This window comes from Aotus nancymaae, unplaced genomic scaffold (genome assembly GCF_030222135.1).
Source record: "Aotus nancymaae isolate 86718 unplaced genomic scaffold, 86718_ANA_hifiasm-v0.15.2.pri h1tg000067l, whole genome shotgun sequence".
Lineage (NCBI taxonomy): Eukaryota > Metazoa > Chordata > Mammalia > Primates > Aotidae > Aotus > Aotus nancymaae.
The window spans coordinates 27,136,092-27,160,746 of NW_026988482.1; the positions used below are offsets into that span (position 1 = coordinate 27,136,092).

Consider the following 24,655-nt stretch of genomic DNA (forward strand, 5'->3'; position numbering starts at 1 on the left):
CTCTAGCCTCCTGCTGAGGCTCACTGGAGGCCCCTCCTTCGCCCACCCCCAGATGTCGCTGTCTTGATGGCTTTGAGGGCAATGGCTTCTCCTGCACACCCAGCAACCCCTGCTCCCACCCGGACCGTGGCGGCTGCTCAGAGAATGTCAGTCCCCTTGCTCCTTCCCTGAAGTTCTGACCCAGAGGCAGGAGGTGGGATGCCCTGGCCCTCTGGCTACGTCCCTATGTCCCTGAGTTATTTATCCTTGGCTCTCATAGGCTGAGTGTGTCCCTGGGGCCCGAGGCACCCACAACTGCACATGCCACAAAGGCTGGAGTGGGGATGGCCACGTCTGTGTGGCTATTGACGAGTGTGAGCTGGACACGAGAGGTGGCTGCCACGCCGACGCCCTCTGCAGCTATGTGGGCCCTGGGCAGGTGAGGTGCCGCAGAGAGTGGGTGGGGGCCTTGGTTCTGGGGCGTCTCCCTGCCCCATCTGACTCCTGGAACGCAGAGTCAGGTGCTCAGGGTCTGGAAGCTCAGGTGCAGGCGAGAACCCAGTGCTGACATGCTGAGTAGTAGCAGCTGGGATTCGCTTCTTCCTCCATCCACTCATTGCTTTCCCAGGTGTTATCAGGCAAGTGTCCCGTGCTAGCCCCTATTCTAGATGTAGGGAATGCGATACTGAGCAAAGCAGGAAGAGCTCCCTGCCCATAGGAGTGACCTCCCCAAAACTTTAGCCTCATGGAAATCCAGCCCTGGAGCTTTGCAGTGTCTGAATCTAGTTACGGGAGCTCAGAACCTGGAGCCTTCCATGCAGAGCATTTCAGAACTGGTGAGTCTGCATTTGAACAGGCATTGAAGACTGCCTGAGTCAGCTGAGAGGCCAGTCCTGGCTGGTCAGGGTCAGCCTCCGCATATGGCCCAGGCCTGGCTGGTCAGGGTCAGCCTCCGCATATGGCCCAGGCCTGGCTGGTCAGGGTCAGCCTCCGCATATGGCCCAGGCCTGGCTGGTCAGGGTCAGCCTCCGCATTTGGCCCAGGCCTGGCTGGTCAGGGTCAGCCTCCGCATTTGGCCCAGGCCTGGCTGGTCAGGGTCAGCCTCCGCATTTGGCCCAGGCCTGGCTGGTCAGGGTCAGCCTCCGCATATGGCCCAGGCCTGGCTGGTCAGGGTCAGCCTCTGCATGGCCAGGCCTATGGGGCTCCCTGTCCTCCCAACTCCAAGGTGGCCTCTAGGTACCAGCACGTGGAGCCTCAGCAGTAAGTACTGACAGGTGTAAGAGCTGAAGCTCCAAACCCCATAAGGGCCTTACAATTCAGAACGGAGGTGTTTAATGCGCCAGTGAGATGCCCCCAATGTGCAAACGAGGGCTCTTGAGATCTGAGGGGTCTCACTGGTCATTCACCTGCAGTGTATGCAGGCCCAGGGGCACTGGCATTTGGTGGGAGGGACCAGAGCAGCTCAACAGGGTGGCAGGGGTAGAGGTGGGATCTGAGCCACTCTCCTGGGCTGGCCTTGGCAGATACCTGTCCACTTGCCACAAGCTAGCTGCTGGCCTCAATGACTGACAGAGCCACAAGCTCAAAGTGTAGAGGTAACAAGTCTCCATGGACACTTCTCTGCCAATGCTCTCACCTCTGGGGGCTCATCCTGAGAGCCAGTCTCCCCTTAGGGCCTCTGTCTCCCCATCTAGAGCACAGATCTCCGAGAGTAGGGCTGGGAGAAGTTCCTCTGGGGTCTGGGCAGGTCTCCCCAGGGGCAGTGCCCAGCGAGAGCCAAGGAATGGAGGAAGGAAGGGTCGGATGCTCATCATGAGACAAGGCTGTCTGTTCCTGACCTCTCCAGAGCCGATGCACCTGCAAGACGGGCTTTGCTGGGGATGGCTACCAGTGCAGTCCCATCGACCCCTGCCGGGCAGGCAATGGCGGCTGCCACAGCCTGGTAAGGGGGTGCAAGGCTCAGAGCCCTGGGGAGGCTTTCTGGGTGGGCCTGGGCTGCAGCTCTCCCTCCCTCCCCATCTCTGGGTGTCTCTCTGTATCCTGTCAGGATGAGGAGCCTTCTAAACTTCAAATCCAACCATGTCACTCCTCTTCCCCTTCACCCCTCCTTACTAAGTTCCTGCCCCAGCCCAGCCTCCTCTCTCTGTTCCACTCCTGCCCCTGTTCCACGGTCCTTGGCTGTGCTGAACTCCTCGCTGTCCCCTGCCCTTGCTCCACCCCACCGCACCCCTACCTCTGCGAGCCACACCTGGGCCTGGCTAGCTCCTCCTGCTCTCAGCTTGGGCGCCTGAGAGTGCAGGGCCTCCTGGGTGCTTCCACAGCCCTGGGCTCCCCAGCACTCACCTGGCATGGGTAACGCTCATGTCAGATGCCCAGTGATCCTGGGTGGCAGGGCTAGGCATACTGAAGGAGTGCCACCAACACAGACTGAGTGGCTGCAGAGCAAGGGCTGGGGCTGGGGCTGGGGCTGGGGCTGGGGCTGGGGCTGGGTGGCTGGACAGGCAGAGAGATGGGGGAGGGAGGGGCCCAGCTGCCATCTGGGTCTGAATAGAGGCCCTTTCTCACTCCCACCGCAGGCCACCTGCCAGGCAGTGGGGGGAGGTCAGCGGGTCTGCACGTGCCCCCCTGGCTTTGGGGGTGATGGCCTCAGCTGTTACGGAGACATCTTCCAGGTAATAGGTGCTCAGACTCATTTTCTGTCTTCCCTGTGCTTGGCTGGGGAGAAGCCTTCTCCAGCACCTCAGGCGGGAAAGGGGCGCTGCTCAGGACCTGTGGTGGGGAAGGGGCTTGAATTTGCCTTTGGTCTTGTGACCTCCGCCTTTTCCCTTCCCTTAGGAGCTGGAGGCAAATGCCCACTTCTCCGTCTTCTACCAGTGGTTCAAGGTAGGACAGGGCAGGATTCTGGGGTTGGGGGCTCAAATCCAGGTGGCCTGCCTGGATGTAGGGGTGCCATATAACATCTCCAAGAGCAGGAGGTCGGGGGCAGGCCTGGAGCCTAGAGCAGGGGATCTGAAGATGGTGGCTGCCTTCGTCACTCCCACCTGCTCCCTGTGTGTGTGCAGAACGCCAGCATCACGCTTCCCGCCGACCACCAAGTCACAGCCCTGGTGCCCTCTGAGGCTGCCGTCCATCGGCTGAGCCCCAAGGACCAAGCTTTCTGGCTGCAGCCACGGATGCTGCCGAACCTAGTCAGGTGGGACCACCATTGCCAGGCTGTAGGAGGGGATTCCTGCAGGACCCCACCCCTCCCCGGCAAGTCCTCAGCCTGGCAGGCGCTTACCCATGGTGGTGGGCCCAGTATCAAAGGTCTCTGTAACTTACACTAACTGATTCCATGACCCTCCCAAACTGTGCCCCGTCAGGGCCCATTTTCTCCAGGGTGCCTTCTTTGAGAAGGAGCTGGCCCGGCTGAGTGGGCAGGAAGCGGCCACCCTGGACCCCAGCACACACTGGGAGATTCGCAACATTAGTGGGGTATGTGGTGAACTCTGGGCCACAAAGGGGACCAGGTGGTGCATGGGAGGGAGCCCCAGTGGCCGCAGGCTCTCCCACACCAGGGATGAGATTGGGGTCCCCTCGCCCTGCCCAGAGCTGGGCTCAGAGGACGTGCTCAGGACACATTGCTGATGGGCGCTGAGTCTCTGGGCCAAGAGTGACTGACTGCTGGGGGCCATCTGTCCATCTGAGCTGCCCATGCACACCTACCCTTCTCGTTACACGCCCTGTGGAGTCTGTGTGCTTAGCTGGTGGATCCTGAGTCTGACTCGGGATCAGAGTCGGCTCCTGGGAGGAGTTTCTGTGCAGGACCCAGCCCCTGGGCCACCCTGGGGACCACCTGTGGGTGCCTGTGTGCCTGGCAGCCTCTCTGTTGGGGCTGCCCCACCTTTAAGGGTCTGTCTGTGCCCACCTGTGGCTGAGCTCTGCTGCTGCCTTCCAGAGGGTCTGGGTGCAGAATGCCAGCGTGGACGTGGCTGACCTCCTTGCCACCAACGGTGTCCTGCACATCATCAGCCAGGTATGGCTGGAGGAGGGTGTGCGCAGGGAACCTTGCAGGCAGGCCATGAAGCAGCGACATGCTGAGCAGGCCCCTGTGCTCCGTACCAGGTCTTACTCCCCCCTCGAGGGGATGTGCCTGGTGTGCAGGGGTTGCTGCAGCAGCTGGACTTGGTGCCTGCCTTCAGCCTCTTCCGGGACTTGCTGCAGGTAAGGAAGGCTGGCAAGAGGGGACGTGCCTGCTCACGGGGCACTGTGCCCCAGGTCCAGAGGAGCTGGCTGGCTCCCAGTGTCAAGACTGATAACTAATATGCCCATCTCTGACCTCTACCCCATCCCTAGCACCATAGGTTGGTTCCTCAGATTGAGGCTGCCACTGCCTACACCATCTTCGTGCCCACCAACCACTCCCTGGAGGCCCAGGGCAACAGCAGCCACCTGGTGAGGCCATGGAGATGGGGCAGTGGCAGGGGGACAAAGGCACAGAGGGCAAGCCTCCCATCCCACCACGAAGGGACGCAGTGGGTATGGCGGTCTGTCCAGGGCACTTGGTTATCCTGGAGTCCCCTGAGCTTTCTCGCTCCCTCCCAGGACGCAGACACAGTGCGGCACCACGTGATCCTGGGGGAGGCCCTCTCCATGGAAGCCCTGGGGAAGGGTGGACACCGCAACTCCCTCCTGGGCCCTGCCCATTGGATTGTCTTCTACAACCACAGTGGCCAGGTTTGGGGGGCAGGGACCAGGGAGACCCTAGCCTGGGCTCCTACTCCTGAAGATCTCTTCCTTCCCTTTGGAGTTTCCTCAGCTGGGAGCCTCTAATCTCTGCTCCGGGGTGCCACCCGGCCCTGGAGTACCGCCTGACCTTACAGCCCTGCCTGGTGAGGGTGATGGGAGGGTGGATTCAGCTTCCGTCTCTCTCCCCAGCCTGAGGTAAACCATGTACCGCTGGAAGGCCCCATGCTGGAGGCCCCCGGCCGCTCGCTGATCGGCCTGTCAGGGGTCCTGAGAGTGGGCTCAAGCCGCTGTCTGCATAGCCACGCTGAGGCCCTGCGGGTGAGAGGCTGGGGCCAGGGGAGGGCTGGCGAGGGAGTTCAGAGCTGGGAGCTGCTGGCTGGTCTGACTGGAGGAGCACATGGTCAGGGTGTCCTGGAGGAAGGTCAGGGGTCCAGCCCTGGATTGCCTGATGCCCCACCCGTTTTTGCCTAGGAGAAATGCGTAAACTGCACCAGGAAATTCCGCTGCACTCAGGGCTACCAGCTGCAGGTGAGACTGGCTTAGCGCAGCTCTGTCCCTGTGCTGCCTGCCCTCACTTCTGCCAGGGTGCCCAATCCCCTTACCTTCCAGCCCAGCTCTGCTTGGCCCAGGCATCCAGGCACAGGGAACTGGGTGGCAGACGTCCCCATAGAGGCCTGGAGGGCTGGTCTGCTTTTCTTAGAAGACTCCCTCAGACTTGCAGCCCGAGGCTTGGATTCTGTCCACCCTCTCCCATTGGTCGGTCTCTCTTGGTCCCTCCCTGACCCTTCTGCTGTCCTGCTCATCTGCCTGATACCTGTAGTCCATCTGTCTGTCTCCCTGTTCACTGCCCTGCCCCTGCCCAAGCCACTGGCTGACCCCTCATGCCTGTCACCATTTCCAGGACACACCCAGGAAAAGCTGTGTCTACCGATCTGGCTTCTCGTTTGCCCGGGGCTGCTCTTACACATGTGCCAAGAAGATCCAGGTTTGCCCTGAAGCCCCCACCCCAAGCCTGTCCAGAGAGAGGGAGGTGGGAGTGGGGGAGGGCCAGGGAGGAGCCCAGTTGGGATCTTAAGGGCAGAGGCTGGGCTGGGACTAGGTTGAGGCCAGAAACCAGACGAAGGAGAGGGGAGAGAGGTTTGAAGTCAGAGGGCGAGTGTTTGTCCCATATCCGCTCCCCTGGGAGCGGAGACAGGGAGAGGAAGAAAGGGCAGTCTGGAGCTGGCTCCATCAGCCAAAGCCCAGAGGCAGCAACTGGGCCTGCTCGGCCCCTCACTGTGGGATCTGGGTGCAGCCCTTCCCTACGTGAGCCTCAGTTTCCCCACCTTGCCAGAGGGAGGGTTTTAGGAGAGATCTCTGTGTCTCTCTTGGCTTTGACCTACTCATCTCTGGGTCCGGGGTTCCAAGGGGCTTTGCTCCATGGCTCTGTGGCCCTGAGATGCCCCCGTTCCCCTTCCCCCTGACATCCATACTCGGCCCCTCTTACTCTCTCTCCCATACCCCCTCCAACAGGTGCCAGACTGCTGTCCTGGCTTCTTTGGCACGCTGTGTGAGCCATGCCCAGGGGGCCTGGGGGGTGTGTGTTCAGGCCACGGGCAGTGCCAGGACAGGTTCCTGGGCAGTGGGGAGTGCCGCTGCCACGAGGGCTTCCACGGAACAGCCTGTGAGATGTGTGAGCTGGGCCGCTATGGACCCAACTGCACCGGAGGTGAGGACAGGGAAGGGTGGGGGTGGGTTCCTGGTAGCAGAGAGCAGCCTGGAGATCCCAGCCAGGACAGGATAGAGGCAGTGGGTAACTCCTGTCCTCCTTCGTCCCATTGCAGTGTGTGACTGTGCCCATGGGCTGTGCCAGGAGGGGCTGCAAGGGGACGGAAGCTGTGTCTGTAACGTGGGCTGGCAGGGCCTCCGCTGTGACCAGAGTGAGTGGGTCCCCGGGGGAGGGGGCAGGTGGCTACTGAGGAGGCAGTTCCTGGGTCCGAATGACCAGAGTCATCCTCCTGCCCCCCAGAAATCGCCGGCCCTCAGTGCCCTAGGAAGTGCGACCCCAATGCCAAGTGAGTGGGCCCAGTCTGGGGCAGGTGGGCGAGTGGCGGGGGCCCTGGGGGGGTCAAGGCACGGCTGGACAGGCATGGGCTGAGCCGCTGCCACCCCTCCCAGCTGCGTGCAGGACTCGGCCGGAGCCCCCACCTGTGCCTGCGCCGCAGGATACTCTGGCAATGGCACCTTCTGCTCAGGTCCAGCCACATGGATACCCGGGGCCCTCCCTGAAGTTTTGGGGTGGCTGTCCCCACAGAGCCCCTTCACTCCCTCTAGGCCCAGCTGTTCTCGCTGTCCCATCTTGGGCCTCACCCTTCCCTCTGACTTTTTCCTTTCTCTCACACCCTCCTCTCCTGCCCGCCCCTGTGGCCCGTGCCTGCTCCTTATGACCCTCTGGGACCATCTCCTCTAGAGGTGGACCCCTGTGCCCATGGCCACGGGGGCTGCTCCCCCCATGCCAACTGTACCAAGGTGGCACCTGGGCAGCGGACATGCACCTGCCAGGATGGCTACACGGGCGATGGGGAGCTGTGCCAGGGTGAGACTCGGCCTCCAACCTGGGTTGTATGTGGGGCTAGCGGTCTGGCTTCAGTGATCCCAGTCAGACTAGGAAGGGTTGAGGGGCACGGGGACATGTGGGGACTGGGGGTGCTGAGAGAGGAGGTGTGGGACCTGAAGGTACAGAGGACAGATGGGGGGGCGCGGCTAAGGGCCACCCCCATCCCAGTGTCTCTTCCTTCAGAAATTAACAGCTGTCTCATCCACCATGGGGGCTGCCACATTCATGCCGAGTGCATCCCCACGGGCCCCCAGCAGGTCAGCATGGCAGGGGTGGACATGAGGGCCATGCCGTGCCCTCACAGGGTGGGGCCTCCCTTCAGGGCAGGCCTGGGGAGGGATGACCCTTTTACCCAGGTTGCTGGACAGCTGTTGGCTCCCAGCAGCCCCACTGATCGAAACTGGGGACAGGTCTCCTGCAGCTGCCTCAAGGGCTACAGTGGGGATGGCATCCGGACCTGCGACCTTCTGGACCCCTGCTCTAAGGTTGGGCCCCTAGTCCTGCCCTCCTTCACAGGGAGAGGGGACTGAGGCAGGAACCAGCCCTCCTCACTTCCAGCAGGGTCCTAAGAGCTTCTGCAGGGTGGGCCATCCTCCCCTCAAGCTCAAGTTTGATCAGTGGGAAAGAGGATGTGGGGGGCTGAGAAGGGGCCTTCGTGCCCCTTTCACAGGGCTGGGTGGGATAGAGAAGTCCCGGAAGCCACTGATACCTTCCTCTCCTGTCCCTGCCTCAGAACAATGGAGGTTGCAGCCCTTATGCCACTTGCAAAAGCACAGGGGATGGCCAGAGGACCTGTACCTGTGACACAGCTCACACCGTGGGGGACGGCCTCACCTGCCGTACCCGACTTGGCCTGGTAATGATGCCCAAGTCAGACCCCTGATCTGGTCTTGGCTGTGCCCCATGGGCCTGACCCATGGTCTTGGCAAAGACCTGATCCTGGCCCTGACCATGACCATGACCCTGAGCCTGACCCCTGACTCTACCTGGGCCTGACCCCAGCTATGACCCATGAAACTAGCCCTGACCCCAACTCAGACCCCCCAGCTTTCCTTTCCTCATGTCTGCCTTGGCTAGACCTTGGGCCGCAGGTGCTGGGACAGGCACCAGGCCCTGAATGGGGACCGCCCCAAATCTGAGCTGACCCTCGCCCCCCCAGGAGCTCCAGAAGGATAAGCATGCATTATTCTTCGCCAGCCACCTCATGGTGAGTGGCCAGCCTGGGCCTCTGTGACCTACAAGTCCCACCCCTCTTTGGGCTTCTGTTCCCATCTTGTCAGGGGGTTGGCTGGTTTACTCTCTCTGAGTTCACATCCTCCCCAGGAGATCCATGGAGGCCTCAGGCTGCTCCCCTCCATTCATGCCGTTACCCCCTCCCGCAGGAATACAAGGAGCTCAAGGGCGATGGGCCTTTCACCATCTTCGTGCCGGATGCCTATCTAATGAGCAACCTGTTGCAGGTACGCAGCCCCCAGAGCCAGGCTGGGCAGGGCTGGGCGCCCTGGTGACAGCCCTGCATAGGCTGGGGGGGCACTCAAGGACCCCACTCCCCTCGTGACTCTGCTCCAGGATGAGAGCAGGATGGCCCGGATTCGCGCGCATCGGCTGCTGGTGTTTCGCTACCACGTGATTGGCTGCCGGCGGCTGCGGAGCGAGGACCTGCTGGAGCAGGGGTACGCCACGGCGCTCTCGGGGCACCCGCTGCGCTTCAGCGAGAGGGAGGTGAGCCCCGGCCCTGGCCTGCCCCGCCCCGCCCCCCGCTGCACGCCTGTGCCTGGCCCCGACGCGGTCCGGACTCTCACCTCCCCGAGCCAGGGGGCGCCTCCGGGACAGGGAGCTGAGTCCAGGCCGGGAACCCACCCACGATCTGTGCCTCGCCCACAACCGTGGGCCCGTCCAGCCCAGAGCCCTTGGGTGCTTCTGAGGACAGAGCCCCTCCCCCTGCCCTGACTCCGCCCTGGATCCCGCCCACCTCCAATCCTGGTCTCGAACCCGGGACTGCCTGTACCTTAAGACTCGCCCAACCCAGGCTCCGCCCCACCTCAGGCCCTGGCAGCTTCCGAGCACCCCACCCATCGGCTTCATCAGCCCCGTGCCCCGCCCCCAGGGCAGCATATACGTCAATGACTTCGCGCGTGTGGTGAGCAGCGACCATGAGGCGGTGAACGGCATCCTGCACTTCATCGACCGTGTCCTGCTGCCCCCCGAGGCACTGCACTGGGAGCCGGGTGATGCCCCGGTCCTGAGGGTATGACAGACACAGGCCTAGGAGCTGGAAGGCAGGCAGCTGGGGGCCTAGGCTCCTCCCTTCCCGCCTGGCCTAGCTGTTTATCAGTGCCTTTCCCCAGAGAAACGTCACCGCCGCTGCCCAGAGCTTTGGTTACAAGATCGTCAGTAGCCTCCTGAAGGTACTGATGGGCCTGTCATTGTGAGCATATATGCACACGTACACTCGTGCGCGTGTGTGTGCGTACCTGTGCCCCAAAGCCTGGCCAGACACTCGTGCGCGTGTGTGTGCGTACCTGTGCCCCAAAGCCTGGCCAGGGGCTGCCACTGCAGTTGGGTCACACCACCTGTGTGCAGATTGCCCTGTGTGAGCCTGTATGTATGAACTAATGTGTGTACAGGCCACATCTGTGCATGAGCCCCCCGGGGTGAGCACAGGGGTGTGCTAAGTGTGTGCCCGCATTCCTGATAGCAGTGTGCACGGCTGAGATGTGTGCATGCTCATGCCTGCCTGGGATGGCCACAGACGAGTGTGGGTGCCTTTGGAGCCCCTTCCTGCTCTGTGGCACAACCCCGTGCCTTGGCTCACTAGTATCTGACTGGGCTGCAACTGCCGCATCTTTGCTGCATCCCACCAGATGGCTGGTCTCCTGCCCCTGCTTCGAGACCCATCCCATAGGCCCTTCACAATGCTGTGGCCCACAGACGCCGCCTTGCAAGCCCTGCCTCTGGAACGCCAGGCCTGGCTGTACCATGAGGACCACCGTGACAAGCTAGCAGCCATTCTGCGGGGCCACATAATCCGCAGTGTCGAGGTGGGTGCAGCCCCCAGCCTTGGTCTCACTGTCTGCAGCTCAGCCTGCCTTTCCGCCTCCAACCATGACTCCACCTGCTAGGGCTTGGCATCTGACCTGCCCAATCTGGGCCCACTTCGAACTATGCATGGGACCCCCATCTCTTTCTCCTGCAGCCGAATGCGGCCCGTGAGTCTGGGGAAAGGGCTTGGATGAGGGGAGTAGGAGGCAGGGGCCCTGGCAGTAGTGGCTGGAGTGCACCAGTGACCCTCGAGTACCTCACATTCTCCCCTTGCAGGGTGAGCTCATGGTGGGTGAGGATGATGCCCGCATTGTGCAGCGGCACTTGCCCTTTGAGGGTGGCCTGGCCTATGGCATCGACCAGCTGCTGGAGCCACCTGGCCTTGGTGCTCGCTGTGACCGCTTTGAGACCCGGTCCCTGAAACTGGTGAGGGAGGCCAGAGGCAGACGGGCGGGAGGCCACCCTGCCTGTGGTGTCCATCCACCTGACTTTGCTGTCTTGGCCTCCCTCCCTTCCAGAACACTTGCAGCATCTGCGGGATGGAGCCACCTTGTCCTCAGGGGTCACAGGATCAGGTAGAGAGATGGGGACTGAGGGAATGGGGTGGGGGATGGATTGGGGGTGGGCAGAATCCAAGGACCACCAAACTCAGAACCACCAAACTGCGGCCTCAATCCTTCGGCCCAGGGCAGAACTGAGGGCTGCTGGCACTTATCCTCGAAGCTCTGGATGTCCCCTTCGCTGCGCTCTTTGAGACTACGCAGCTTCTGGGTCCAGCCCAGCTTTTGGGATCGGCCCGAAATCCTGGGCAGGGGCTGCCACCGCAATTGTGTCATCACCACCTGGAAACCTAGCTGCTGCCCTGGGCACTATGGCAGTGAGTGCCAAGGTGAGCCCTAAGACACTGTTGACCTGCACCTCTATTCCCCGAGAGAGCCAAGGCACAGCTCTGGTCATTGTCTCTGAGAGAGTGCTGGGGTATGCGGGGCTGAGGAGCTCTGGGTGGTTAGATTTTACTAGCGGGAGTGCTGGGAGAGGGCAGGGCCGGAGAGTGGACGGTGCAAAACCTGGGGAGCAGTGCTGGGGGATCTGGATGTTCTCCAGGACACAGGTCTGGATGGATCTTAGCAGTGTGGGTATGTGGGTCAGGGACAGATGGCAGGGCTAGGCTGGAGGTACATGTGCAGGGGTCCTGGTGAGAGCCCCTGGCCCCACCTCACTTCTCCCACCCTATCCCCCCAGCTTGCCCTGGCGGCCCCAGCAGCCCTTGTAGTGACCATGGCGTGTGCATGGACGGCATGAGTGGCAGTGGCCAGTGTCTGTGCCGTTCAGGTTTTGTGGGGACAGCCTGTGAACTCTGTGCTCCCGGTGCCTTTGGGCCCCATTGTCAAGGTGGGCCATCCCCTGCCCCACCCAACCCCACACACCGATCCTTTGGCCCCTGTGCACTAATCTTTATCTTCCTGCTGACCCTCTCCCCAGCCTGCCGCTGCACCATGCATGGCCACTGTGATGAGGGCCTTGGGGGCTCTGGCTCCTGCTTCTGTGATGAAGGCTGGACTGGGCCACGCTGTGAGGTGCAACTGGGTGAGTAGCCCCGTGCTCCTGCCCACCCTGCACACTTGTGTACATGTGCACACATCAGTAAAGACACTAAGGGTGGGTGGAACAGGCGGAGGCCAAGAAGGCAACTACTAACCTGATTCTGGGGGCTGGGCCCTGGGGGGCAGAGCTGCAGCCTGTGTGTACCCCACCCTGTGCACCTGAGGCCATGTGCCGTGCAGGGAACAGCTGCGAGTGCAGCCTGGGCTACGAAGGGGACGGCCACGTGTGTACAGGTAGGCAGGTGGGCAGGGACATGGAGGTGGGAGGCCCCCACTCCCCTGCAGCCACTGGGTCCAACCACTCCCTCCCTGCCCTCAGTGGCAGACCTGTGCCAGGATGGGCATGGTGGTTGCAGTGAGCATGCCAACTGCAGCCAGGTGGGAACAGTGATCACTTGTACCTGCCTGCCCGACTACGAGGGTGATGGCTGGAGCTGCCGCGCCCGCAACCCCTGCACAGATGGTCACCGTGGGGGCTGCAGCGAGCATGCTGACTGCCTGAGCACTGGCCTGGTGAGCAGGTGGGGGAGCTGAGCAGCCAGGGTGGGGAGGCGCAGCAGACCTTTCGGCCTCTGAAGGGCACCCACTGCTCTCCCCAACCCAGAACACACGGCGCTGTGAGTGCCACGCAGGCTACGTGGGTGATGGACTGCAGTGTCTGGAGGAGTCGGAACCACCTGTGGACCGCTGCCTGGGCCAGCCACCGCCCTGCCATTCAGATGCCGTGTGCACTGACCTGCACTTCCAGGGTGTGTCCCCTGCCTATTCCCAGTACCCCTGTTTCATCCCTCAGAGCTGGCCAGCTGACCGTGCACACCTCCATTCTGCAGAGAAACGGGCTGGCGTCTTCCACCTCCAGGCCACCAGCGGCCCTTATGGTCTGAACTTTTCGGAGGCTGAGGCGGCATGTGAAGCCCAGGGAGCTGTCCTTGCTTCATTCCCTCAGCTCTCTGCTGCCCAGCAGGTGTGTGGGGCCCAGAAGTTGGGGCTAAGCCTTTGCGGGAGGCCTTAACTGGGTCTTGGGTCTCAGCATCCCCTCTTGTTCCTACAGCTGGGCTTCCACCTGTGCCTCATGGGCTGGCTGGCCAGCGGCTCTGCTGCCCACCCTGTGGTTTTCCCTACGGCGGATTGTGGCAGTGGTCGGGTGGGCATAGTCAGTCTGGGTGCTCGAAAGAACCTCTCGGAGCGCTGGGACGCCTACTGCTTCCGCGTGCAAGGTGCATCCACCCAACCAAACCCTACTTCCCCAGCTCTGCCCCTTCCCACCAATCCACTGAGCCACTGACCTGCCTTTCCTGCAGATGTGGCCTGCCAATGCCGAGAGGGCTTCGTGGGTGACGGGATCAGCACGTGCAACGGGAAGCTGCTGGATGTGCTGGCTGCCACTGCCAACTTCTCCACTTTCTATGGGGTGTGTGGGGCCCAGCCTTGGGGGTGGGGGGTGCAGAGCAGCAGGTGTCCCCAAGGAGGGAGCCTGCTCACAGCTCTGCCTCTCCTCCGAGCCAGATGCTGCTGGGCTATGCCAATGCCACCCAGCGTGGTGTCGACTTCCTGGACTTCCTGGAGGACGAGCTCACATATAAGACGCTATTCGTCCCTGTCAATGAAGGCTTTGTGGACAACATGGTAACCAGCAGGGGTGTGGGGAGACCAGAGTCTGAGTCAGCTCTCTCCAGCTGGTCCAAGCCAACAGGCCTTGCTCTGCTCACAGACGCTGAGTGGCCCAGACCTGGAGCTGCATGCCTCCAACGCCACCTTCCTAAGTGCCAACGCCAGCCAGGGGAAGTTGCTTCTGGCCCACTCAGGCCTCAGCCTCATCATCAGTGACGTGGGCCCTGACAACAGTTCCTGGGCCCCTGTGGTGAGTGTGGCCACTGGCCCACCCTGCTGGCGCTGGCCCTCACCGTGGGGCCTGACTCTGGTCTCCCTGCAGGCCCCAGGGACAGTTGTGGTTAGCCATGTCATCATGTGGGACATCATGGCCTTCAATGGCATCATCCATGCTCTGGCCAGCCCTCTCCTGGCACCTCCACAGCCCGTGAGTTGGGGAAGGGGGAGGCCGAGCCTTTCTTGCCGCCCCCCCACAACCTGTGAATCATCTGGGAAACGGGGTGGAACAGCTCCCACCAGGTCCTCAACACACTTCGTTTGTAGCAGGTGGTGCTGGCGCCTGAAGCCCCACCTGTGGCAGCAGGTGTTGGGGCTGTGCTTGCCGCTGGAGCCCTGCTCGGCCTAGTGGCCGGAGCCCTCTACCTCCGTACCCGAGGCAAGCCCACTGGCTTTGGCTTCTCTGCCTTCCAGGTAGGGCTGGGTTGGGGCTGCCATGGCAGGTACTTGGATCTCACTCAAGGAGCTTCACCATTCATTCACCCCTCTGCTGCTTCCAGGTGGATGATGCTGACTTTTCAACATGGCAAGAAGGGACCAACCCCACCCTGGTCTCTGTCCCCAACCCTATCTTTGGCAGCCATGATGCCTTTTGTGAACCTTTTGATGTGAGCATGGAAGTGTGGCGGATGCGGGATGGGTCCAGGCCCTGGTCACGCCCACCACCAACAGCTGTGCTCTCCTAGGACTCACTCTTGGAGGAAGATTTCCCTGACACCCAGAGGATCCTCACAGTCAAGTGACGAGGCTGGGGCCGAAAGCAGAGGCACACGCAGGGAGACCATTTTTATTGCTTGTCTGGGTGGATGCCCTGGGTAGATGGGGCAGGAAGGGCGGGGAGCCTGTCTGGGACAATAAAGGTACCCTCAGCGGATGTGAGCCATGTCGCCGAGGAAGGGGGTCTTCATGCAGCCGGTGCAGAGCTGGTCCATCCAGAGCGGGGCCTCATGCTGCAGGGGTGTGCGGCGCGGGTAGAAGGTGAAGTCCACGCGGTAGTTGAGCAGGCAGCTGAGGGAGGCCATGTAGAGGTCAGAGAAGCGCACGAGGCGCCTCGAGAAGTAGGTGGGGTTGTGGAAGGTGCGGAAGATGCTGCCGAACTGTGCGTTGAACAGGGCCTTGGTGATGCATCTGGTGAGGGAGACAGGGTGCACTCGAGGGGTGGGCCCAGGGTGGCGGCTTGGCCGGGATGCCTGCCCTGGCCCCACATGCTCACCTCAGTTCCTGCCGCTCTTTCATCCAGGCAGCCAGCACCTGCCTTGACTCCGCATCCTGATAGGTCTGGGGACACCAGGTGTGCGATGGGCGTGTGCACCCAGGAGGCTACAGTCCTGGCCCTCCCACAGCCACCCCGGCCTGCACCTGCATGCGCTCCAGCAGCCCTGTGAGTGCCTGCTGCCACGTCAGTGAGTGCATATACTGCTCCGTGTTGATGATGCGGATCTCGCGCTCCAGCTCGGGGATGATGGCGCCCGTGCGCCAGCCATGCCGCAGCATGAGATCCTGGTGGGTGGGGCAGTGGAACTGGGCTGAGCACCAGTTGGTGGGGAGTGTTCCTGGTCCTCCCCGCCTGCAGCCCAGCCCTGCTTCCCTCACCGCCAGGTCACTATAGAGGTGGTCCCCGAAGTAGAGCACGCGGGGGCCACGCCATTCCGTCAAGCGTAGGAAGTCAAACAGGTTTCCCTGGGGAGAGGAGGGGAACCTGCTGAGCCAAGCGCCTTGTCCTCCACCAGTCCTCCCTCCCGAATCCCAGACCCAGCCCCCAGCCGGATGCTGGCTGCCCTTTCCCGTGGCCTCGCTGCTCCCTCCCCGGGCCCTTTCCCCTCCTACTTGGGAAGGGGAATCTGCCTGCCACAGGGAGGTGCCCTGTAGGCCTGATGTGTTACCCATGCCGCGAGGGGTGCTCCCTGTGGTCTCATACATATGCCAGGCTAGGGATTGAGACCCTGTTTGTTTATAAGAAAATAACTGTAGGGAAGGCTTCACAGCCCTGAACTCCTTGCTGGCTTCCCCTGCCTCAGCGCAAAGGGACCCAGCAGAACAATGGCAGACCTCACCAGGGCCACCACTGTCTTGGAGCCGTAGAAATTTGGAGACACTTAGCCAGGCCCACACGTAACTGGGGAAGCTCACAGGGCAGCAGAAACTGAGGGGCCCAGAGCAGGAATCACCAGACCAGTGCTCAGGCTACAGCCACCAGGGAAGGAGTCCACACCCCAAAAGTGAGAGGAATTTATATCCAGGAAGCACAGTTCAGAGCAGTCTGTGCATCCAAAGCCTCAGAAGTGGAAGTGCTGGGGAAACAGGTGGTGTGCGAGAAGCGAATTGCTAAAATAAGTTCAAGTGGAGTGTCAGAGGCCCAGGCAGGCCCTGGACCAAGAGAAAAAAATCTCAAGGGGCAGGAGTCTAAGAGACTCTTAGTGACAGGCAAAATCCAACACACAGAGTAAGGCAGCTTCAGAATATTGGGCATAAAGAACCGCCTGAAAGCTGCTGGGGAAGAAAGTCATGCATTTCCCACAAAGGTGCATGACTCTCTTCAGCTGGGGCCAGATGCCAAGGCCAGGGAGAGCAGTGCCCTCAGAGCTGAGGTGACACACCTGAGCCTGAGGGCCGTGGAGAGTTTGGGTGCAGCAGGGTGGGAGGTGGAGCAGTGGGCTGGGCTGAGAGGGTGGGAGCGTTTCCTGCAAGCCAGGCCTGGGTATTATTGGCCACCCCCACACTGTCCCCTGGCTAGCTGCTGGCTTCTCCCTCCCTCAGCCCCAAGGCCTTTAGAACCCCTAGCCTGAAGAAGCCCAGCTCAGCCAGGATTTCCACATTTCAGCCAGGGCTAAACCTTAATCACTGTCTGCTCATCGACACCCAATCCCCCCAGCACCAGTCCCTCTCATTTTCCTAGTCAGGTGGGAAGGAAGAGTTTCCCTAGAGCACCCAATGAGCTGCCCCCAACCAGACTTGTTCTGGCTGCAGCAGAGAGTGCTCAGCCCCAACAAATGACACCATTCATCAGGCATTTCACGATTTCTGACCATTCTTGTCTTTTGAAGACAAGGTCTTGCATCATTGCCCAAGCTAGAGTGCAGCAGTGTGCCCAAAGCTCACTGCAGCCTTGAACTCCTGGGCTCAAGTGATCCTCCCACCTCAGAGTCTGGAATAGCTGGGGCCACAGGTGCATGCTACCATGCCCCACTAACTTTTTATATTTTTAGTAGAGATGGAGTTTCGCCATGTTAGCCAGGCTAGTCTCAAACTCCTGAGCTCAAGAAACTAACCTGCCGCCTCAGCCTCCCAAACTGCTGGGATTAAAGGCTTGAGCCTCTGTGCCTGGCCCACTTGCCATCCTGAGGGCTTTATACCACAGCTTCAGTAGAGTATTACACCTCTTTTGCAGACAAGGGAAGCAAGGCACAGAGGTCAGGCAACCAGCCCAGGCTCCCTGTGCTGAGTAGTGGAGTTGGAATTCAGAACCAAGCAGCTTGACCCAGAGGTCAAGCTCTTGATGCCACCCAGACCTGCTCCCTGCTGGCCATTCCCTGGGAGTCCCTGGCTCCAGCCCCATGGCATGAGGCTGCTTAGGGCTGAGGAGCTGTGCTGCTTCCTCAGAGGCTGCCTCTGCACAACCTGGGGGCCCGGTTAAGCCCTGTGCCCCACCACGTGCTGCTCTCCCCAGACGGCCCTCACCTGCCGATAGATCTTGCCCTTTTCCAGGCGGGTGATCCGGTCCCACTGAAGCGAGCCCTTCTCGTCGAGTTTTCTAAAAGGCCTGGGGTGCAGGTAAAGGGCCTGACTTCTAATCTGTGGCAGGGCCACAGGCTGGGCAACCCTCATCCCTCCTCTGTAAAGGCCCACCTGCTCAAGTGGACCCACGCCAGCAAGGGGGTGTCCTCACCCCAAGCATACTGGCAATGGGCAAGGGCCACGTTGGCCTCCTGCTTTATTCCCCTGCCTGGCCCTGCGACACCCCCCAGGCCCATACTTGCGCCGGTCAGTGAAGAAGCTGGGCTTGTCCGCCTGGACGATGATCACATCGAAAAGCTGGCGCCAATCGGGACCCACCATGTGCCGCATCCCCTTGTCTCTGTGCGGAGGAGGTTCAGGTGGCAAGTGGTCTGAGGGCGGCTCTGTGCCTACCCTCCCCACCCAGGGCCCTGGCCCTGCTGTCCCTCCGTCCACAGGAGGCTGGACTCACACGAAGCTGAAAGGACTGTTGGTGATGAGGAACAGCTGTTTCCCATGGGCCACCAGGCGGCTCAGGACGGCAAACGTCTCGTCCCCTCTCAGGATGTACTTTTCTAATGGGGCAGACGGGACTGTGAGGGCCAGCCTTGCCACCTGCTCAGGCCGGCCATGGCGGGGCTTCCGCCCACCCTTACCCATGTCCTGCTCGATCCACTGGTACATGAGGCCCTTCACATGCACGTCTCGGATGGCGTCCTGGGGGCAGTGGAGAATAGTGAAGGTGCAGCAGGGCCCAGGCAGACCTGACCCACTGTGGCTGGACTTAGCCGTCCCTGCCATCTGAGGGCAGGCCTGGCATCCTCACCGTCACGTCCTTGTAGAGGTGCGCTTGGTCAAACTCCAGGCCGTGGCCCAGGAAGTAGTCCACCACACAGGACAGCAGAGCCATCTCTGGCAGCGAGAAGATGTCCATGAACTGCTTAATGGAGGGACCCTGGCGGCGGGAGGAACATGGTCTCAGCCACCCTTTGGGGCCCCACCCCCTTCAGTGCTGGAGATGAAGGCCCCAAATCTGCCCTGGGACATGGGCATGGCCTATGGGGCGGGCTGGCTGCTGCTGGAGTACCTTGCCGTAGAAGCCGCTTGTCTGGTACAGCGGGATGTGCTGGGTGCCCCCATATAGCTCAATCACCTCCTCATCTGGCACAGGCTGGAGGCCCCTGAGCAGACCCACAGACACCATCAGTCCAAGGCAGTCCTGAGCCCAGGCAGCAGAGTAGGGTGGGGCAGGGCTGGGGGCAGGGCAGAGCCAACTGACCTGTAGGCTGTCCCCAACTGCACGTAGTGGTAGGCGTCAATCTTCATCAGGAGGCTCTGGGGGTGCCGGGGATTCAGTTTCACCACGCCCCAAGCCAGCCTCTTTCAGTCCATGTCAGAACCCCAGCTGGATGGTGATGAGGGGTAATGACCGTACCAAGAGGAGGCCAAGGAGGGAGCCCCTATACAGGTCCTGCCACTCACCTTTGGAATGTCATAGTGGAGGCCACGGATGGCAAAGCTCGGGTTGTAGTCATATTTCCGAATCCCCTCTGGGTACTGTTGGAGGAAAAGGGCCGGGCCTAAGCCGATAGCACTGCCAGACCTGCTGGCTGGGTGGCCACCCCAATGGGTCATCCAGCCACTTGTCCAGGGCAGCCGCTGGGCCCGAGGGCCAGGGGAGCCCCATGACTCAGCCCTAAGCTTAGGCCAAGGTGGGTCCTGCCAGCCTCCAGGCCCTGGGTGTGTTGGTGGCAAGGACCCCTCTCACCTTGTAGTGCTCAATCAGGATGTCGCAGGCTGCACTGAAGATCTCGGGGTGCAATGTGTCTGCATACTGGGCCAGGGTGTAGTCATAGTCAAAGCCATAGACCTCAACGTCACGTAGGCTGATCTCGTTGTTGGCATAGATGGCTGCTGGGTTCAGGAGACTGCAGACCTCAGGGGGCAGGAGGTCTAGTGGAAGGAGATGCAGGGAGGCAGTGATGGGGATGATGAGCACTGTAGCAGTTATGGCTCCTGGGGATGCTGTGGGGGCCCAGCCCTGTGAGCCTCAGAAACACCCGCAATGGCAGCTCTTATTCCAGTACTTCCGATGGTCAAACAGGCCCAGGGTCACAAGGTTAGGGTAAGGTGGAGTTGGCAGTGGGCAGGGCCCATGGCTGGCGCTCCTCCCCATGGTTACACCTGCCTGCATTATATTATCCCCTGCAGCCCACCAGGTGCACTGAGCCCATGACTACTCCAGGCTCTCACCACCTAGCCCCATCAGACACAGGGCCGTGCTAGAACCCTGGCAGCAGTCACTCAACTCCTCACTGCCTAGCTCCAGAATAGCTGCTTTTGGGATGCTCTATAGTGCAAATCCTCCCACTGGCTCAACACCCATGCAGGAGCACCACTGTTTGGCCCCCTACAATCCAACGGCTCTTTTGCTCCTCTCAGCTACCCTCAGCTCCTCTGCGCTGCGCTGCGCTGTCCTGCCCTCTGGCCTCATCTCGCAGCCTCCCTGGGGTTTTTATGTTTGAGGATAGCATGTAGGCACTGAGGACTCCAACCCAGAATGGCTGGCTCTGTATGGCCAGACTAGGGGGCTAAGGCCATGGATGCTGACTTTCTACCCTGCCCAGAGCTGGGACTGGAGCTCAGGAACACTGGTAGGATGGGGAGCCCCTCTGCTGTCAGGCTGCCAGCTCTGCGAACCTCCCACAGTCCCAGGAGAGTGAGGCCTCTCTAATCAGATTTCAGCTGCCCAACAGCCCATATAATGACATTTGCTGGCTCTAGCCAGGGAACATTGGTAATTACAACATGCAGGACGTGATGTCAGGTTCTGGGCCATTATCCAGGCTGCTCCTTCTGGGGATGTGGTCATGGCCACCCCAAGTCCCTTGCTGCTCCCAGGAGGCTGCAGTGGCTTTGAGGCCGACAGCAGGGAGCTGAGCAGGTCACTGTGCAGCATGGGCTCTGGGTCCCAAGGAAGCAGATGAGGCTGAGGGGCCCCATGTTACCTGCCTGGTTTCCCTATCTGTACAATGGGGAAAGTGGAAGGGAAAGAAGATGCACTGGGAAGGCCGTGTGCAATGAAGTCAGCCAGGAAGACCAGGCCCTCCCTCTCACGGCTGTGACTTCAGTAACATCACCTCACCTCTTGGGACTCAGTTTCCTTTTTTCTAAAAGGGTAGGAAAAATTGTATGAAGTGGGGCATGGTGGCTCATGCCTATAGTCCTAGCTACTCAGGAGGTTAAGGTGAGAGGATTGCTTGAAGCCCAGCAGTTCAAGACCCTAGGCTATATAGCAATACCCTGTCTCTGCAAACATTAAAAAAAAAATTGTACCAACCTATAGAATTACTAAAAGGGTCATAAGGAAGGTGCTGCTCTGTGCAGCAATCCCACTCTGCACCTGCACATATACAGGATTAAATGGGTGATATGCTTCCTGAGCTCTTGAGCATCTTGTCGCCAATTTCCCAGTGTCCCTCCAGGAGCAGGGGCTGCAGGGAGAAGGGAGCAGGCAGGACTAGGTACACAGGGCACTGCCTTGCAGGGGCCCCAGCTCTAAGCCTCCAGGGGATCCCTGTCTCAGCCACAACCCCAGTCCCAATCACAAAGCAGAAGCTGCCAGGCCAGAGGGCCAGGGGAGCCCCACAGTGTGCCTGGCAGTGGCTGTACTCAAGTCAGACACCTCACTGATGTGCTTTACGCACCCTGGGAACACAGGGCTCCATCCCCACCCCTTTCCTTTGGAGCCAAGTTCAGGGTGTGGGTGGGGGATCAGGTGTGGCTGGTTTCCCAGGCCAGCACAGAGCGGCTGCTCCACAGATCCATGGGTGAAGACAGGAATCTTCACGTGGATACAAGTAACACTGTCAGCTGCAGCCCTTTAGGGAACTGCTTCTGAGCTGCCCTTCAAGGCACAGGGTCCTGGTGTCATGAGGACCCTAGGCCTTGTCCTCCCCATGGCCCTCAGTTCATGGGTACCAACTGTGGTTGTGACTCTTGGTGATCTTCCCAGTACAGCCTCTTGCTGACACAGAGTCCTGGCTAGGTCCAGGCCTTCACATCTGCCCTTAAGGATAATCCCAGGGGCCAAGGGGCAGACAGTCCTCCCAAGAACAAAGCAGGATGGGTAAACAGCCACAGGGCCTGGCCTGATTTCTGGACTAGGAAAACCTTAGCTCCAGGGCAACAGTGGCCTGCTCCCTTCCACAGGTGGTGGTGGTGTGGGGGCCAGCTGAGGGTGTGCCCCACCCAGCATGTCCAGCTCTTGCCCTCCTTTCTCCTCAGCCCCAGCTCCCACACCTGCCCATGGCTCCAGGTTCCAGGGCCAACTGCTCTCTAGCAACCACGACACTTGTGGATGCCTTAGAGGGTTGTCTAAGAACCTCTATCCTCAATCCTCACTCCAATCCTGTGAAGCAGTCCCACTCATTCCCCCATCATCCAGAGGAAGAAACAGGGGCTCAGGGAGATGAAATCACTTGCTCCAAACCACCCAGTAACGGCACCGGGGCTGATCACCATTCAAGTTACCCCACCTGCGTTAATCACTGTGCCCCCTCAGCCTAGCCGCCCAATGTCAGCACACTGAGACCAGGTGGGTGGGGGCTGGGGGACCTGCTGTGCTGCTCTCAGCCCATGGGCATTAGCCCAAAGCGAACCCTGGTGCCCAGAGGGGTGAAGCTGGCTCAGGTTGGTGGCCACCATGGGATCTCAGTGGAAATGACTTTGCTCCTTGCATGACGAGGAGCTTAGAGGGCTGTGAAGCTCCAAAGGTGCAGGCAGGCCCAGGAGGTCAATGTCCAGTAGATCCCCATGCTCCTCCCTGAAACCTCCAAGGCTGGCTTCTCAGGCCACTCAGAGGGTCTTCTCCAGGCCCAGAGCAAAGACTTCTTAAATACCGCTAGGCCGCCCCTCCACAGACACAAACTCAACCCAGAACTTCGAGGGTGGACAGATGCCCAAGGCTTCAAAATGACCATTCCTCAGTGGTCTTTACCATCCTGCCTTCACTTGTCAAGAAGTGAGTCTCCACCACCCTACAAAGTCGGAGTGAAAGCCCCCGTCTAGCCAGCTGGAATCTTCCAGACAGGGCCAATTTTGTCTTTTCAGGCAATGAAAGCCATGTCACCCCTGAGGGTTCCTCCGGAAGCTCCCCTGCCCCCACTTGGCCTGGTTCCAGTCATCACCCAACCCTGGGACAAAGAGGCCCCCGTTTCATGTCTGAGAGAGAGTGAGGCTTGCAGGGGGCCACCCAGCTGGTCAGTGATAGGGTGACAACCCACATCGGTCTGCTCCAGAAGCAGGGCCCCACTAGACCCAAGGAGAAAAGCGGGCCGATGTCCAGCACTCTCAGCTCTGGGGCCTCACTAGTGCGCCCCGGCCGGCCCTCTCCGAGAAGGGAACTCAGCCTCCCCAAGCCATTTCTCAGAGGGAGGGAGCAGGCAGGGAGGTTAAGTGCCCTGTGCAGCCTTGGTCTGAGCTCCAGGGGGCGGGGGTGACTTGGTTCCTCCCAGCCTTCGCTTCCCGAGCTGAGAGGGGGCCGGACCTCTTGGGCGACATCGAAGTGTGTCTGGAAAGTCCAGCCGGTTGTCCCCTTTGGTCCGGCCGTCCCTAGGAGCCAGTTCTGCCCAGCGCCGCTCGCTGGCTTTGTCCACAGCACTCTCCTGCCCCAACTAAGAGCGCGCCGAGAACAAGGGGTTGGGGGAGTTTCTGCCGCAGCCTGACGGCGGGAGGGACGCCGAAGGAAGACAGCGGGGGCCCAGCACTCCGACAGCCGCTCTAGAAGCCCCAACCTCCCGCCCGCCCCCGGGCGTCGAGGCGCCCCAGAGGCCCCCGGGATGACCGGCAGAAGCCTCTCGCGAAAAGCCGCCCGGCCCTTGGGCTCCGTCCGTCCGTCCACGCGAAGACACCCCGGCGCACGTCCCGCCCCGGCTCACCCACCGTGCACCAGTCTCCGCATGTCCTGATAACGAGCCCATAGGTGCGCGCTGAGGTCGGCGCCGCCGGCGGGTGCCGGGGCGCTCGGGCAGGGGGCGCTGGGACCTGGGGGGCCGCAGCCAGGGCAGGAGGGCGAGGACGAGGAGGCTCGCGGCCCGCCGTGGCCTCCGCATAGTAGCCAGCGTCGAGCGGCCGCCCGCAGCCCCACACCCGCCATGCCCACCGCGCGCCGCCCGCAGCCCGCGCTGCCCTCAGCCCTCCCACTGCCCGCCGCCCTCCGACTGCGCGCCCGCCACGGTGGCCTCGTGCTCCTCACCGCGGCCGGCCAATGGGTGCGGCGCGCGGAGCCCGGCCTGCCAATGGGCGCGCCCCTCGGGCCGGGGGGCGGGAGGCCCCGGACCCGGCGGGGCGGGGCGGGGCGGGGAGGGACGGGCTTCCCAGCCCCCTCCCCCAGTCTCCGGCGCGGCCCTGGAGGACTTTGCGCCCCCCTTCGGGCGTCACGCTGGCGATGGCGGCGCCTTTCTCCGACCCCAGCCCTGGAAGTCAGAGGGCCTAAGAGCGGCCGTCCCTGAGAGGCTCCGGACGGCCGAGGCGCCAAGAGGAGACAGCCGGAGAGAGGCGGATCTCCCCCGACACTGGTCCTCTGCCTTCCTCTCCGCTCCCGGGTCCGCCCGCTTCCCTGCGCCTCTGGATGCTTCTGACCCCAGATCCTCAGCCCCTCCCCCTAGTCCTTGTGCCCTCCTTTCCCGGGGTCCTGGTCCCCCGAATCCGGGCTTGGACTGACTGCCCATTGACCAGAGCCCGGGCCAGATCACTCACTAATCTAACAAATAAAGAGGTCTTCCTGCGCTCCCCGGTGCCAGGCCCACGCTGGGGGAGACCAAGGGGCCCGCAGGGCAGCCGATGTCCACGAAGGCAGACTCTTCTCCCACTAGGGTGACCCCTTCTAACTCAACCAGGTGACTGGGCCGTGTGCTACAGGGCTATGGGCCGCGGTCACTGTGCCCACTTGGTTCTGACCGCGGTAATTGGCTGCACCGACCTGCCAACTCCCCGTTTCCCAATGCAGGACCCTCGTGAGATGCTGCGGTATTTTCTAGCTATGTTGTCAGGCTTTCCAATGAAATTCCTCTTTCCTGTTCAGAACCCCTCTCCACTCGCATTT

At 61.3% G+C, this 24,655-nt stretch overlaps 2 protein-coding genes across 5 annotated transcripts in view; one reads left to right on the forward strand and one right to left on the reverse strand.

Annotated features, from left to right (window-relative positions):
- The window catches only part of STAB1 (stabilin 1), a 29,748-nt gene extending 15,038 nt beyond the window's left edge, over positions 1-14,710 (forward strand). The window contains exons 24-69 of one of the 4 annotated variants that reach the window (XM_012460681.2): positions 53-146; positions 260-418; positions 1,826-1,921; positions 2,556-2,651; positions 2,815-2,862; positions 3,042-3,172; positions 3,342-3,453; positions 3,917-3,994; positions 4,084-4,182; positions 4,315-4,413; positions 4,564-4,695; positions 4,897-5,025; positions 5,179-5,235; positions 5,609-5,692; positions 6,220-6,415; positions 6,531-6,626; positions 6,716-6,761; positions 6,865-6,941; positions 7,157-7,282; positions 7,487-7,560; positions 7,714-7,788; positions 8,037-8,159; positions 8,463-8,510; positions 8,686-8,763; positions 8,873-9,025; positions 9,411-9,551; positions 9,652-9,711; positions 10,168-10,344; positions 10,426-10,512; positions 10,622-10,771; positions 10,864-10,920; positions 11,033-11,234; positions 11,588-11,737; positions 11,828-11,932; positions 12,076-12,183; positions 12,269-12,462; positions 12,554-12,698; positions 12,780-12,913; positions 13,001-13,166; positions 13,251-13,360; positions 13,456-13,575; positions 13,661-13,810; positions 13,883-13,987; positions 14,104-14,250; positions 14,337-14,444; positions 14,523-14,710. In XM_012460681.2, coding sequence (XP_012316104.1) covers positions 53-146; positions 260-418; positions 1,826-1,921; positions 2,556-2,651; positions 2,815-2,862; positions 3,042-3,172; positions 3,342-3,453; positions 3,917-3,994; positions 4,084-4,182; positions 4,315-4,413; positions 4,564-4,695; positions 4,897-5,025; positions 5,179-5,235; positions 5,609-5,692; positions 6,220-6,415; positions 6,531-6,626; positions 6,716-6,761; positions 6,865-6,941; positions 7,157-7,282; positions 7,487-7,560; positions 7,714-7,788; positions 8,037-8,159; positions 8,463-8,510; positions 8,686-8,763; positions 8,873-9,025; positions 9,411-9,551; positions 9,652-9,711; positions 10,168-10,344; positions 10,426-10,512; positions 10,622-10,771; positions 10,864-10,920; positions 11,033-11,234; positions 11,588-11,737; positions 11,828-11,932; positions 12,076-12,183; positions 12,269-12,462; positions 12,554-12,698; positions 12,780-12,913; positions 13,001-13,166; positions 13,251-13,360; positions 13,456-13,575; positions 13,661-13,810; positions 13,883-13,987; positions 14,104-14,250; positions 14,337-14,444; positions 14,523-14,579 — 5,179 coding nt within the window. In that variant the 3' untranslated portion in view covers positions 14,580-14,710. Of the gene's footprint in view, positions 1-52; positions 147-259; positions 419-1,825; positions 1,922-2,555; positions 2,652-2,814; positions 2,863-3,041; positions 3,173-3,341; positions 3,454-3,916; positions 3,995-4,083; positions 4,183-4,314; positions 4,414-4,563; positions 4,696-4,896; positions 5,026-5,178; positions 5,236-5,608; positions 5,693-6,219; positions 6,416-6,530; positions 6,627-6,715; positions 6,762-6,864; positions 6,942-7,156; positions 7,283-7,486; positions 7,561-7,713; positions 7,789-8,036; positions 8,160-8,462; positions 8,511-8,685; positions 8,764-8,872; positions 9,026-9,410; positions 9,552-9,651; positions 9,712-10,167; positions 10,345-10,425; positions 10,513-10,621; positions 10,772-10,863; positions 10,921-11,032; positions 11,235-11,587; positions 11,738-11,827; positions 11,933-12,075; positions 12,184-12,268; positions 12,463-12,553; positions 12,699-12,779; positions 12,914-13,000; positions 13,167-13,250; positions 13,361-13,455; positions 13,576-13,660; positions 13,988-14,103; positions 14,251-14,336; positions 14,445-14,522 lie in introns of all 4 variants that reach the window. The other 3 variants (XM_021671620.2, XM_012460683.3, XM_064367158.1) reach the window with 3 other exon arrangements.
- Positions 14,597-23,820, reverse strand: NT5DC2 (5'-nucleotidase domain containing 2). Its single transcript, XM_012460684.3, has 14 exons — positions 23,494-23,820; positions 19,319-19,503; positions 19,033-19,107; positions 18,830-18,885; positions 18,638-18,731; positions 18,377-18,505; positions 18,207-18,267; positions 18,023-18,125; positions 17,810-17,911; positions 17,515-17,596; positions 15,430-15,516; positions 15,196-15,336; positions 15,050-15,114; positions 14,597-14,964 (listed from the first exon to the last, which is right to left on the reverse strand). The coding sequence occupies exons 1-14, from the start codon at positions 23,705-23,707 to the stop codon at positions 14,703-14,705; spliced, it is 1,656 nt and encodes a 551-aa protein (XP_012316107.2). The 5' UTR covers positions 23,708-23,820; the 3' UTR covers positions 14,597-14,702.
- Positions 23,821-24,655: the final 835 nt, after the last annotated feature.

Coding starts and splice junctions, on each gene's coding strand:
- NT5DC2 (XM_012460684.3), bottom strand. CDS start 23,707: ATGGCGGGTGTGGGGCTGCGGGCGGCCGCTCGACGCTGGCTACTATGC. Junction 17,912..18,022: donor AACAGTCCTTTCAGCTTCGT/GTGAGTCCAGCC, acceptor TCCTCCGCACAG/AGACAAGGGGATGCGGCACA. Junction 15,337..15,429: donor ACCTCTATAGTGACCTGGCG/GTGAGGGAAGCA, acceptor CCCACCCACCAG/GATCTCATGCTGCGGCATGG.